This window comes from Octopus sinensis, linkage group LG5, assembly GCF_006345805.1.
Source record: "Octopus sinensis linkage group LG5, ASM634580v1, whole genome shotgun sequence".
NCBI lineage: Eukaryota > Metazoa > Mollusca > Cephalopoda > Octopoda > Octopodidae > Octopus > Octopus sinensis.
Window position 1 is genome coordinate 20,958,236 of NC_043001.1, and position 13,629 is coordinate 20,971,864.

Sequence of the window (13,629 nt, forward strand, 5' to 3'; positions counted from 1 at the left end):
TATGGTTTGAGTCAGTAGATTATTAATCATAATTGTATATGAATTACAGATACATGAGTATCTGCAACAACAGGCACACTACAACAAGCTTACATTCATTCAAAGCACACAAACCCTCAACACAGATATTCTTATGGAAATGAACACTTACATAATAGATTCATTATGCACTTTTTGTCCTCTTCATATGACCATACACACACACACACATACGCACTCACTCTCGCTCTTTCTTTCTTTCTTTCTTTCTTTCTTTCACAGACACACACATGAGAAGTAATTTCAGGAAAAAATTCTCTAAAATGAAACATGTGACTAGTTTTAGGTTTGTCTTCCGAGGATCACACCTCTGTAAAAAGGAGGAGACAGTGTGTGTATACCATGAATATATTTAGGTTTGAGTAACTTTAAAAAAAAAACCCTCTCTTTAAAAAAAAAAAATACAAAACAAAACTGTTAGATTTTCCTCTTATTAAATATTTTCTCCTCCTTTTGATTTTGTTTTCCACCTTTTGTTTTCTTTCATATTCCAAAAGAAAGAATAATAAACTGTCTTTTCCTTCAAGATGAAATATTTTATACTTTCAACCAACAGCCTTATTTTAGAAATATTTTGCTTTGGTGCCAGTGAGTAGAGAGAATGCAAGATGTTGTTGGTATATAACAAGCTACTATTGTTCAAAGGTTTCATAAAAAAAAAAAAAAAAGAGTGTTCTTGTATTAATAACCCATTGATGCTATATCTGCCAGAATTTCTGGGTCTCTGTGCAGTTCTTCAATCTCTTCTGGATGAACATGTCTGTGTTCTGAGCGTAACGACCGACCTGAACGATTGGACTTGTTACTACTTTTACTAGATTGCGTACTGTTAGAACTGTTAGTATGCTGCAAATTTCGATAACTTGATTGGTTGCCGTGACTCCTGAGCCATGCATGAGCTATCGCTTGGCTTGAGGTCATTCTTTCCTTTGGTTCTAACACAAGTAGTCTATCAATGAAATCTTTGGCCATATTTGAGACGTGCTTCCATAACTGAAAAGAGAGGAAAAAAAAATTAATTAATAAAATTAAAAAATATATAAATTAATTAAATAAAATGAAATAAGCATAAAACATTATCTGGTTAGGTAAACTGGTTAGAAAAAATAAATGTTACACAGGAAATAACACAAATAATTCCTCAAAAGACAAGTAAAACTTTTGAGTGAAATATGCATTTTTTAAAAACTAGAAGCCTTTAATTCAGAGATGGGCAACTTTTCGTCAACTGGGGGCCTTGTCGTACCATTTCCAAGTGGGAGAGGGTCGCATGATAAAACATATGCATGAAGTATTACTTGCCCACTTTACACTGAATTTTTTTGCAGTTCTTCTTAATTTTATAAAATATAGTTTAAAATAGTGAGGTAAAAAAAAAAAAAAAGAAAGAAAATTCATTATCTGTATCAATGAGATTTTTGCACCTTCACATGCTTTACCATATCTTCAATATTAGGTAGAATTTGAGATGTCATTATTCTTAGATTATGCTGCAAATTTGTAACCTAAAAACTCACTGAGGGCCACACAACAACATGTCGAGGGCCGCAGGTTGCCCATGCATGCTTTAACTAATTATTATCCTAGCATAATTATACTATTAATGAAGACAATCATGTCATATCAATATGTGTAATAAGATGAACAACAAAACCATCATAAACCATGAACCCTTTTGACAAGTTGGACATTATGAGAATGAAGGGCAACTTCAGAATAACAAGACCCTACGATATTAAAGATTCAGAGACAACAAGCATATCAAATATATATCTCCACCATCAGCTGCTTAATGGATATTACATGGATGTCACTATAGTTTCAACACCTGAGCAGTACCACTCAAACCAACAGTAACACTTAGCAGACAGAAACTGTAAGGCGAAATGCTTAATGGTATTTCGTCTGCCACTACGTTCTGAGTTCAAATTCTGCCGAGGTCAACTTTGTCTTTGATCCTTTCGGAGTCGATTAAATAAGTACCAGTTACACACTGGGGTCGATATAATTGACTTAATCCATTTGTCTGTTCTTGTTTGTCCCCTCTGTGTTTAGCTCCTTGTGGGCAATAAAGAAATAAGAAACTGTATGGAAGCCCCGCATGTGTGTGTGCACATGCGCATGCATGTCTTTGTGTCTCTCACACCACCACTACTTGACAACCGGTGCTGGTTTGTTTACATCTTCATGACTTAGCTTGAGAACCCAGCTGCAAAGTGTAATGGTGGTTGCTTTTGATAGGACCCTATGGAAGATGGTGCCTGATGACTCTACTCCAACTCCTTCCCAGGAATAGTGAACAGAGGAGATGGATGAAAGGAAACAGAAATAAATTGAGAATGATCTAACAGTTGCAGCAAGTGTAAAATATAATGTTTACTGATAAATTAAATTATTAGACAAATTATCTTGTAGTTTTATAGGAAAATTGACAAAATAAAAAATAATAATGCATTCAACAAAATTAGAAGAAATAGAAGAACATTTATTCTATTTCAGGACTAAGTACAAAACAGAGAAATAGGTTTGGTAATAGTTATAATAACAAGTGAAAAGGAGAAAATTAAAGGTTATAATTAATTTGATAATAGAGTAGATCACCACCACAATTATCATCATTATTTTACATAGATCTTTTCCATAGTGATGGGAAAGGTTTGTTCCATCACACTGTCTCATCATTTGCTATGCCTTCATGAAAAGCATTAACCACATAACAAGAAGTACTTTATATCAAACATGCAACTCATGTTGTTAACCATCTGAAAATGCCACTACTCAGTAAAGTAAGCTTCTTTAATGAAAAGCATTAACCAAACAGGAGTGGCTGTGTGGTAAGTAGCTTGCTAACCAACCACATGGTTCTGGGTTCAGTCCCACTGCATGGCATCTTGGGCAAGTGTCTTCTACTATAGCCTCGGGCCGACCAAAACCTTGTGAGTGGATTTGGTAGACGGAAACTGAAAGAAGCCCGTCGTATATATGTATATGTGTGTGTGTGTATGTGTGTGTGTCTGTGTTTTTCCCCCTAGCATTGCTTGACAACCGAGGCTGGTGTGTTTACGTCCCCGTCACTTAGCAGTTCGGCAAAAGAGACCGATAGAATAAGTACTGGGCTTACAAAGAATAAGTCCCGGGGTCGATTTGCTCGACTAAAGGCGGTGCTCCAGCATGGCCACAGTCAAATGACTGAAACAAGTAAAAGAGTAAAAAGAGTAAAGAGAGAGAGTTTCTAGTACATTCCTTAAAGCAGTATAATGTCTTATGGTTGAAGTTCTTTAATATTGAAAGGCCTCGACCAGATTCTCAACCCTTTTTGTTCCACACTCTGATAAAACTTCCACTGCTATCACACAAACCTTGACCAGAAAGTGCCTATAATAAAATCTATCTATGTGGTCACTCACCCTGTGAGAAATAACAGTCAAAGTTCCCTCAGACCACACTCTACCATCTTTTGAATAATGTAGTTTGGAGTATACTACGCATGAACAAAAAAAGTCATAGCTGGAAAGCTTTTTCCTATATGTCTGCTCTATCAGGGCTGACCCAGGGTGGCTAGACAACACCCTTGACCACAATTTTCCATCTACAATGACCACTTCACATCTTTATCAGATTTAACCCTTTCGTTACTATATTTATTTTGAGATCCTTTGTGTTTCTTTCAATTACTTTAAATATAACAAAGAATTTAGTAAAATAACTTAGTTATCATTCAGCTTGTGTTAGGAACATAAATTGTGACTAAATTTTGGTGGAAGATTTTAATTCCAAACTTGTGGAAACAAGACATTTGTACAACAGAACCAGAGCCAGTTTCAGCCGGGTTGGTAACAAAAGGGTTAATGTATCAGCAAAGGCTTGAAGAACTTAAGCTATAATTCCAATTACATTCACATGTTAACAGAATATGCTGCCAAAACCTGTAGACTTGCCATATCCCAGCAATGTGTTATTGCTTCTAGGGCCTCCATAGCTTGAGGTTGGCAGACAGACATAGGGGGTACATCATATACCAATATCAATAAGAAATGGAACCTATCTGGCCCAACCTTTCACAAACGTCTTGTAGTAATTTCTCCCCCCATCCCATTCTATTATTTATTTATCCACCCCCTATTCAGTGGAGATGGACACTGACTTCCAAGACCAACAGCTTTTGTAAATCACCTTTTCTCCACAATGAACATGATTTTGTTTTCAGTTGAAGAGATAAAGCTAGTTTTATAATTATGATAGGATATCTCTTTATTCTTCAGTCAAACCAACCCAACAGTGTTTCTGGCTTTTTACAACAATGGTTTCCATAATCTAAGCAGGTCTCTTATACCATTTTCTCTCAGTTCCAAAACTTTGGCTGAACTGCCTTGGATGATCACACACACACACACACACACACAGAGGTTTGGAGATAGAGAGGAGGGAGGGAGAGGGGGGAAGAGTAAAAGAGGAAAGCAAAAGAATGAAAGAACAGAGAGAAAAGGTGAAACATATGTTTATTTATTCACATCAAAACCAGTTTCGAAAGTAAAAAGAAAAAAAACTGTTTCAAAGATGTTTACTGAATATGTGTATAGTGTGTGTGTGTAAAAAGAAAAAAAAGTTGGATAGAGATAGATAGATAGATAGATAGATAGAAAGAGGAAAGAGAGGCAGACAAAATTTTTCTTCTCTTTTTGTTTTTAATTGTTTTATTTGGGGGAGAGGGAGAGAAAAAGAGAGAGAGAGACAGACAGACAGACAGAGAGAGATAGAGAAAAAGAAAAAGAGAGAGAGAGAGACGGGGGGGGAGGTCATGAAGCACTCATCACAGACTTTACAGGATGTATGATGAATAATAACTGCCATGTTTGCTTAAACTAACAGAAGAAGAAGAGGAGAAGAAAAAAAGACATCTGTGTAATAATAACAGTCACTATTGTATTCAGGATAAAAAACTAGCTTTGTCTTCTTCACTCAGTTCTATAATAGCTAGTTGAGTATGTTGGCTTATATTGCCAGTTGGCACTAAATATATAATCATATTTCAGTATAAGCTACAAATTATAAGAAAGGCATTTGTTAGTAGTTTTTGGAACTCGAAAAGTATAAACTACTCTCTTCAATGTTGCCAGGTTCTTCTATCTGTGGATTCATGGCTTTAGTTTTACGAGATAAACAAATGACTGTTAAAACTTTAAAAAAATTTTAAGCGGTGGTGCCCCAGCATGGCCGCGGCCTTCGGGGCTAAAACATTTTTAAGGATTTAAGGAATGATTAATGAATTCCCACCCACAAACCCTATTTCATAAGAAATGTTCATTTAGGTTTTTACATTGTACTAAGGGGTGAGGAGGGTTTTTTTTTCCTTTTCTACTTCACACACTGGGCCCGTTTGAAGAAAGACCAGAAATAAAGAATTGTTCAAAGAATCCATATCATTGAGAAGAAGGAAGGATTGCTCTTCTTAAGACTAACCAATTCTTCATTTCTTCAATGTTAAAACTGGTATACCTGCTGTGTCTTGTGATAGATAATCTGTGGGTCAGGCTGAGTGAGACAAGAGAAATAATAATAGGAACCACAGAGAAAGTGACAAAATTGTGTGTGTGTGTGTGTGTGTGTGTGTGAGTGAATGTATGAGAATGTATGAGTGCACGTGCACCGACACAAATGTGTGAGTATATGTGCAGACAAGCGCAATACAAAGTTGAAGAGTAAAAACATTATGAAAATTATTTACAGATTAGAAGAGAAGAAGAAATACAGAAATGAATTAGGGTGGAAGGGAGAGACCTGTGTATTTATTGTATGCGCCTCTGTCTGTGTGTGTGTGTGTGTGTGTGGTGTGTAAAAGGGTCTGAAATGTAACAGAGTGCTTAGTTGAAGACAAATAAGCAGAGAAAAAGTAGATAAGGAGTTTGAGAGAGAGAAAGAGAGGGATAGGGGGGACGGAGGGGGGATGGGGTGAGATGGGGGATAGGTAAGAAGAAGAGGATACAGAATAAAATGGATGGCAAAGAGATTTAAAAATTGGATAAGAGACAAACAACAAACAGTTGAATAGCTGGAGGGAATATGGGCGGAATGGACTTGAAGCCAAGAAAAAGACAGAGTGGGAATTTTTTTGAGAGGAAGAAAATATAGAGGTTAAATGAAAGCAGTAGTAGTGGTGGTGGTGGTCGTGGTGGTGGTGGTGGTGGTGGTGGTAGTGGTGGTGGTGGTGGTGGTAGCAAAAGTTGCTGGAGAAGATAACAACAGCTATGATGGGGAGGTGGGGCAGAGAGAGAGAGAGACAGTAGTACCAGCAGCAGCAGCATGGGCAGCAGTAGCAGCAGAGTGGTTGAAAGTCTTCTGGAGACAAGCATTTAACAACTCAACAAAAATAGTTAGACTTTTTTTTTTTGATGAGATCAGGGAAGAGGAAGGGAAAACAAAGAAGAAAAACTGTATAAACTAAAAGTATTTGGAGTAAAATTAGACAGGAAATGTTAGGAAGGAGATGTATAGAGAGAGAGCCATGGTAGGTGGAGCCAGGAAAAAAAGTGTGGTGCCTGTGTGTGTGTGTGTGTGTGTGTGTGTGTGTGTGTGTGTCTGTGTGTGGGTGGGTGTGTGTGGATGAGGATGAAGGGTGGTGGTGGTGGTAGCGATGGGGGGTGGGGCGCGGGGTGGGATTCTTGGTACCAACAGTTAGTAGATATGGTGAATGCAATATGGAGGTCAGCTTTTTCAGTCACTGCTAGAGAAGATAATATTATTCTGCCAAAAGAGATGGAAGCTTAGCAGTGACAGAGGAAGAGGAGACTAGTAGTGACATGGATACATTTTCCTCAAAACAACACCAGCTATTATCAAAGTTTATAGCTGAAAAAGAAGGTCATTTGGAGTAAGATGACAAATAGCAAAAACTATTACAGAAAAAGATAAATAGCAGAGCTAACGGTTCTTGTTTTACATGTCTTTACATTAAATTGTCTTTTCCTATATCTCACTAGTATAAGAGCCTTTATGAACAAGATTTATTTTGCATATATATATGTAACTTAATAACTTTGGCCAGTATAGGCCCAGGCCATATCTAACTTAATAGCACCACCTGGTGAAGTCTTTTTAGATTAAATATGGGACACCATGGCCCATTCTAACAAAGAGTTATTATTGTTGGAAGCATATGCGGGTGTTGGAGGAAGGTCTGGGATTTTTTGGGACTTTTGGGAGAAATTTGTCCAGAGAACTTTTGAATTTTTACATGTCTTTACATTAAATTGTCTTTTCCTATATCTCACTTGTATAAGAGCATTTATGAACAAGATTTAATTTGCATATATATATGTAACTTAATAACTTAGATAGGTTTTGGCCAGTATAGGCCCAGGCTATGTCTAACTTAATAGCACCACCTGGTGAAGCCTTTTTAGATTATATATGGGACACCATGGCCCACTCTAACAAAGAGTTATTATTGTTGGAGGTTTATGCAGGAGTAGGAGGAAGGTCTGGGATTTGGGGGGATTTTCTGGAGAAATTTGTCCAGAGACCTTTCGAATTTTTACATCTTTACGTTAAATTGTCTTTTCTTATAACTCACTCGTATAAAAGCGTTTATGAACAAGATTTATTTTGCATATATATATTTCTTTACTACCCACAAGGGGCTAAACACAGAGGGGACAAACAAGGACAGACAAAGGGATTAAGTCGATTACATCGACCCCAGTGCGTAACTGGTACTTAATTTATCGACCCCGAAAGGATGAAAGGCAAAGTCGACCTCGGCGGAATTTGAACTCGGAACATAACGACAGACGAAATACGGCTACGAATTTCGTCCGGCGTGCTAACGTTTCTACCAGCTCGCCGCCTAAAATATATTTTGCATATATATGTAACTTAATAACTTAGGTTTTGGCCAGTATAGGCCCAGGCCATATCTAACTTAATAGCACCACCTGGTGAAGTCTTTTTAGATTATATATAGGACACTATGGCCCATTCTAACAAAGAGTTATTATTATTGGAGGTTTATGCAGGAGTAGGAGGAAGGTCTGGGATTTTTTGGGAGAAATCTATCCAGAGAACTTTTGAATTTTATGGGTTCTGTTTCCGTTTTGATGTATTTTGGTATGGACCAGTTGAGATAAAGTAATTGTGTCGTAATGTTATGAGTCTTGAGTTCGATTTTTGTAGTGGGCGGATAGCATGGGGGGGGGGAGTCTTGAATGGATTTTAAAATTGATGCCAACATCATTTGTGCAATACTGATGGAATATTTTTCAGTGCTCACAGCAGCATTGGAGAGAGTAGAGATTGGAGTTTTTCTTAGGCCCCAGTAGTCAATGCCTATCATGCCATCTATCTTTCTTGTTATTGGGCCTCTGGAGTGCTTCCGCTATAGAAAGTGACATTTGTCCAAGATACCACACAGTGGAAATGAATATGGTACCCTGTGGTTGTGAGACGAACAGCTTAACCACTTGACCTTACTGCATGCACATGTAAGAAGTTGCTTCCCCTTTTAGTCTCACTGCATAGCACCTTGGGCAAGCGTCTTTTACTACACAAGATTTCCCTTTAGAGGAAGACACATGCCACAAAGTACCACCCCATAAGACTGAACTTGAAACCAGGAGGTTGGACAATGAACTCCTAAACCACAAGCTAAGCCTGCATCTATACATACAGACATACTCATTCAATCTTTCTACATTATTTGTTTACTCTTTTTACTCTTTTACTTGTTTCAGTCATTTGACTGCGGCCATGCTGGAGCACCGCCTTTAATCGAGCAACTCGACCCCGGGACTTATTCTTTTGTAAGCCCAGTACTTATTCTATTGGTCTCTTTTGCCGAACCGCTAAGTAACGGGGACATAAACACACCAGCATCGGTTGTCAAGCAATGCTAGGGGGACAAGCACAGACACACACAAACATATACACACACATGTATATATATATATATATATACGATGGGCTTCTTTCAGTTTCCGTCTACCAAATCCACTCACAAGGCTTTGGTCAGCCCGAGGCTATAGCAGAAGACACTTGCCCAAGATGCCACGCAGTGGGACTGAACCCGGAACCATGTGGTTGGTTAGCAAGCTACTTACCACACAGCCACTCCTGCGCCTTGTTTGTTTCTTTCTTTCTTTTATTTTTTTGGGGAGTTGGTGGAGGTGGGGGTCTTCCTGCGCATTGTACCTTCCACACTTAACATACCATCTTTCCAGCCAATCTTATTCTCCATAACCACATGTCTATTTTATTGCCAAAACTATCTGCAAAAGCCTAAAATTCCAGTTTAGGGGTTAAACTCCTATTCAACCTTGATTAGTTGCTGTTCTTGTACGAAATACAAAATAAGTCCCACACTGTTCTGCTTCTCAAACATTTGGAACAGTGCGGCTGCTTGCTACACATCCCGACATTAGGGACCAAATCCAAAAGAAGTCATTCACTAATCGGGTAAAATTCACGAACATGCTGTCACCACAAGAACATCTCTACATTGTCCTGGACTTGTTAAAAAATAGCAACTAAATTCCTTTAAATTCTTATCAATGAAATGCTTAGCGGTATTTCATCTGCCGTTAAAGGCGGCGAGCTCGCAGAAACGTTAGCGTGCCGGGCGAAATGCATAGCCGTATTTCGTCTGCCGTTACGTTGTGAGTTCAAATTCCGCCGAGGTCGACTTTGCCTTTTATCCTTTCGGGGTCGATAAATAAAGTACCAGTTACTCACTGGGGTCGATATCATCAACTTAATCCGTTTGTCTGTCCTTGTTTGTCCCGTCTGTGTTTAGCCCCTTGTGGGTAGTAAAGAAATAGGTATTTCATCTGCCATTACGTTCTGAGTTCAAATTTCACCGAAGTCGACTTTGCCTTTCATCCTTTTGGGGTTGATTAAATAAGTACTGTTTATGCACTGGAGTCGATATAATCGACTTAATCCGTTTGTCTGTTCTTGTTTGTCCCCTCTGTGGGCAGTTAAGAAATAAGAAACTGTTGCATGTATGTGTGTGTGTGTGAATGTTTCTCTGTGTATCGTTGTTTTGATGCCACATGATAGCTGTAAATGAGTATCACTGTCTTACAAACAGTGTTGTTAATTTCCAATATTCCGCAAAAACATGTCCTGGCCACGGGAAAATATTACATTATTTAAAAACAGGAAAGAGTTGGCAAAAGGAAGAGCATCTGGCCGTAGAAAATCTGTCTCAATAAATTCCATCTGACATTAAAAAATGGACACTAAAATGGTGATGATGATGATGATGGTATATTAGGGCAGTGAAATAGCAGAAGCATGAAAACCTCAGTTTAAATGCCTTGCTGTATTTAATTACAAAGTGTAAAAGTCCCGCTGCAATTTGAACTACAATATATTGCAATCTGCACTACATCCATAGACCACCTAACCAGCAACAAAAATGCCACTATATGGCCACTCAACTTGCTAGAAATAACAGCCAAATCTCCCTCAAAACACTGCTGTCTTGAAAAAGGATATGTAGAACAATGACACCAAAGATATGCTTTTGGGTGTAGATCTGTCCAATCAGAGTTAACCAGGGTTAAATAATAATAATAACAACAACAACAATCTACACAGCAAAGTAAAATACTTAAATCAAAAGAGTAATTATAAATGTGAGGAGATCAGTTAATGGCAACAAACTGCTCCTAACCATATAGCCGTTCCCATCCCTCTCCCTCCCAACAGCTCCATGATAAACCAACTACAAGTGCCTTGAACGCTCTTGAACACCTCCGCAAGAAAACTTTAAATGGAACATGACTTGTTGTTGCTGATGATAAAAAACTCTACTACAGTCAATTGCACTGAAGAAAAGGTTATTTTAGTTTAGTTTTGTTGTTGAATCCAAACAATCAACATTTATTTAATGTGAACAAACTATATTTTACAGTTCAGGAGTGTTTGGGAAAACTGATAATAATCTCAGCTTCCTATGATGTTTGAACAATATAGGTAAGAATATTTGAAAATTCTAAACACCACTTTCTGTAAACAGAAAGCTTCCTCACAAGACCAAAGTCAAAAATCACAATGATTAAGAGGTGTGTGTGTGTGTACAACCGCAGGAGTGGTTATGTGGTTAAGAAGCTTATTTCTCAAGCACATGGCTTTGGGTTCAGTCTTACTGAGTAGCACCAAGAGCAAGTGTCTTTTGTTCTGGCTCCAAGCAGAACAAACCCTTGTGAATGGATTTGGTAGACAGAAACTGGTGCGTGTATGTGTGTGAGCATGTGTGAATCCTTGAAAAACTGAAATGAAAAGTTCTTAATAAAGCAGGATCCAGCATGAGCTTAGCCATGTGGGCTAAGACAAAATTTTAAGAATATTAACTGATAAGCAATGATAATCTTTAACAGAAATAAATACATTTAAAAAACAAAATTTTTTACATCTGAGTAAATCTTGATGTATCATTGAAGACACCTCACTTACTCAGCTTCTATACTTAGCTTTTATTGATAAGTGATCTCAATACTTCTTACCAAATCTATGTATTGATCTCTAAGGTAGTCTACAATAAGGACTCACAAATTTCATTTTACAGCTCTCCATCAGCTGTAAAAATATGATGCTATGTTTGTGTGTGCATATGTGGTTATATGGTTCCCAGCCATGTGGTTTCAGGTTCAGTCCTATTGTACAGCATCTTTAGGTAAGAGTCTTTTACTAAAGCCTTAGGCTGACCAGAGCCTCCTAAGCGGATTTAGTAGGAGGAAACTGAAAGAAGCCCATGTGTGTGTGTGTGTGTACACCCTTGTCTTGACATCACCGTCATTCAAGTGATGCTAATCCATTTCCAGTCTTCTGTGGAAAACATGTCTCTCTATGGGAAAATATTACCCTGTTTGGAAACAGGAGAGGGTTGGCAATAGAGAGGGCATCCAACTGTAGAAAATCTGCCTCAACAAATCCTACTTGACCCATACAGGGATGGAAAAGTGCATATTAAATGATGATGATGATGATAATGACAATGATGATGATAATGATGATGATCACATACTTCAACATCTCTTTTAAGCAACAATAGTCAGCTAAAACCTTTACACTTCTTACACATATCAAGCCTAACAATTTCTGACATTCTTATGGAAGCCATACACACTCTATACATCTATCTAAGATTGTATGACAAAGGCCTGACTTCTAAAACTTCAGAGTGGTTCTCCAGTGGCCATAACACACAATGGTTTAAACTAGTTAAGAAAACTTAAATAAATGAAATGCTGGAGCAAATGAATATTCCCTAGCTGTCAGCACATCTCATCACATTATATCAAATGTGTCCCTATTTACATCTTAAACTATTTTACAATAAGGTCCACAGTCTTATCTTGATAAGATTAGAAGGTACTTTTAGATTTATCCTCAACATATTCAGTGAAAAAGATAGCTAAGAGGTTTTAATGATAAAGGAATTTTTCTTCCTCTCTCTCACACATGTGTGTGTGTGTGTGTGTTGAGAGAAAGAGAAGAGAGAAAGAGAAAGAGAGAAAGAGAAGGATGTATTTTTTTTCCATCTGGAAATAATTTTGCTTGGATCTTTTATTTTATTTTTTTTTTAATACTATAGTATGACAGCTTAGGAAGAATATTTCTTGAAAATTAAAGAATCTCATGTATTCTGTGAGCAGAAATTATTACAATAAAAGAAATTGCTTTTGTTGGAGGCAGTGACATGTACTGAATAAAAGGAAATGAAATTTAAAGAGAAAGAAGAAAACAAAAACAAAAATATACAAAACAAGTATGTAAAGAGGAAGAAACTATTCAGAAAGAAGCGAATAAAAAGAGGAATTTGTAAAAAGAAAGAAACTGAAAGATTGTTATTTAAAACTAAATTATCAAAGATTTTAATTATAATTTAGTTTCATTTCTTTTACTGGGACAAATGAAAATCTGTTGCATCTCTTGTCTCTGAATCAATTTCTTTTTAACAAAGAAACAGTTAACCAATTAAGTTATATAGTGACGTGTATGAACATAGCAAATTCACTTGCAATATTAACCCTTTCATTACCAACCTGGCTGAAACCAGTTCAGGTTCTGAGTACAAATGCCTTGTTTTCATAAGTTTTGAATTAAAATCTTCCACCAAACCTTAGTCACAATTAATGTTCCCAACACTAGCTTAATGATAACTAAGTTATTTTACTAAATTTTTTTGTTATATTTAACCCTTTAGTGTTTAAACCGGCCATATCCGGCCCAAATATTCTACATGTTTTATATTCAAATGGGCGATATCTAGCCTCTCACACATAACCTACATTGACATTCTAAAAATAAACAATCACATCATTGAAACCCCAAAGCTATAAGATAATGCATGATTAATTCAAAACAATTTGAGTAAAAAAATATTACATTTAACAGAGTCATCTGAATACTAAAGGGTTAAAGTAATTGAAAGAAACACAGAGCATCTCAAAATAAATACAGTAATGAAAGGATTAACATGAATTTGAATATCTTTCTGCTCTTTGGAAGTACAAGTGATTCAACTCAAATTTTTTTTTTTATCCATTGCAAAGCCAATGTTTGTGAGACAGAGGCATAACTGGTTCACTT

General features: G+C 37.0%; 1 protein-coding gene across 1 annotated transcript in view; it reads right to left on the minus strand.

Moving 5' to 3' along the window:
- Positions 1 to 245: 245 nt before the first annotated feature.
- The window catches only part of LOC115211931 (serine/threonine-protein kinase H1 homolog), a 124,307-nt gene continuing 110,923 nt past the window's right edge, over positions 246 to 13,629 (minus strand). The window contains exon 2 of the mRNA XM_029780682.2: positions 246 to 1,032. Within this exon, the coding sequence (XP_029636542.1) occupies positions 721 to 1,032 (312 nt within the window). The 3' untranslated portion in view covers positions 246 to 720. The remainder of the gene's footprint in view (positions 1,033 to 13,629) is intronic.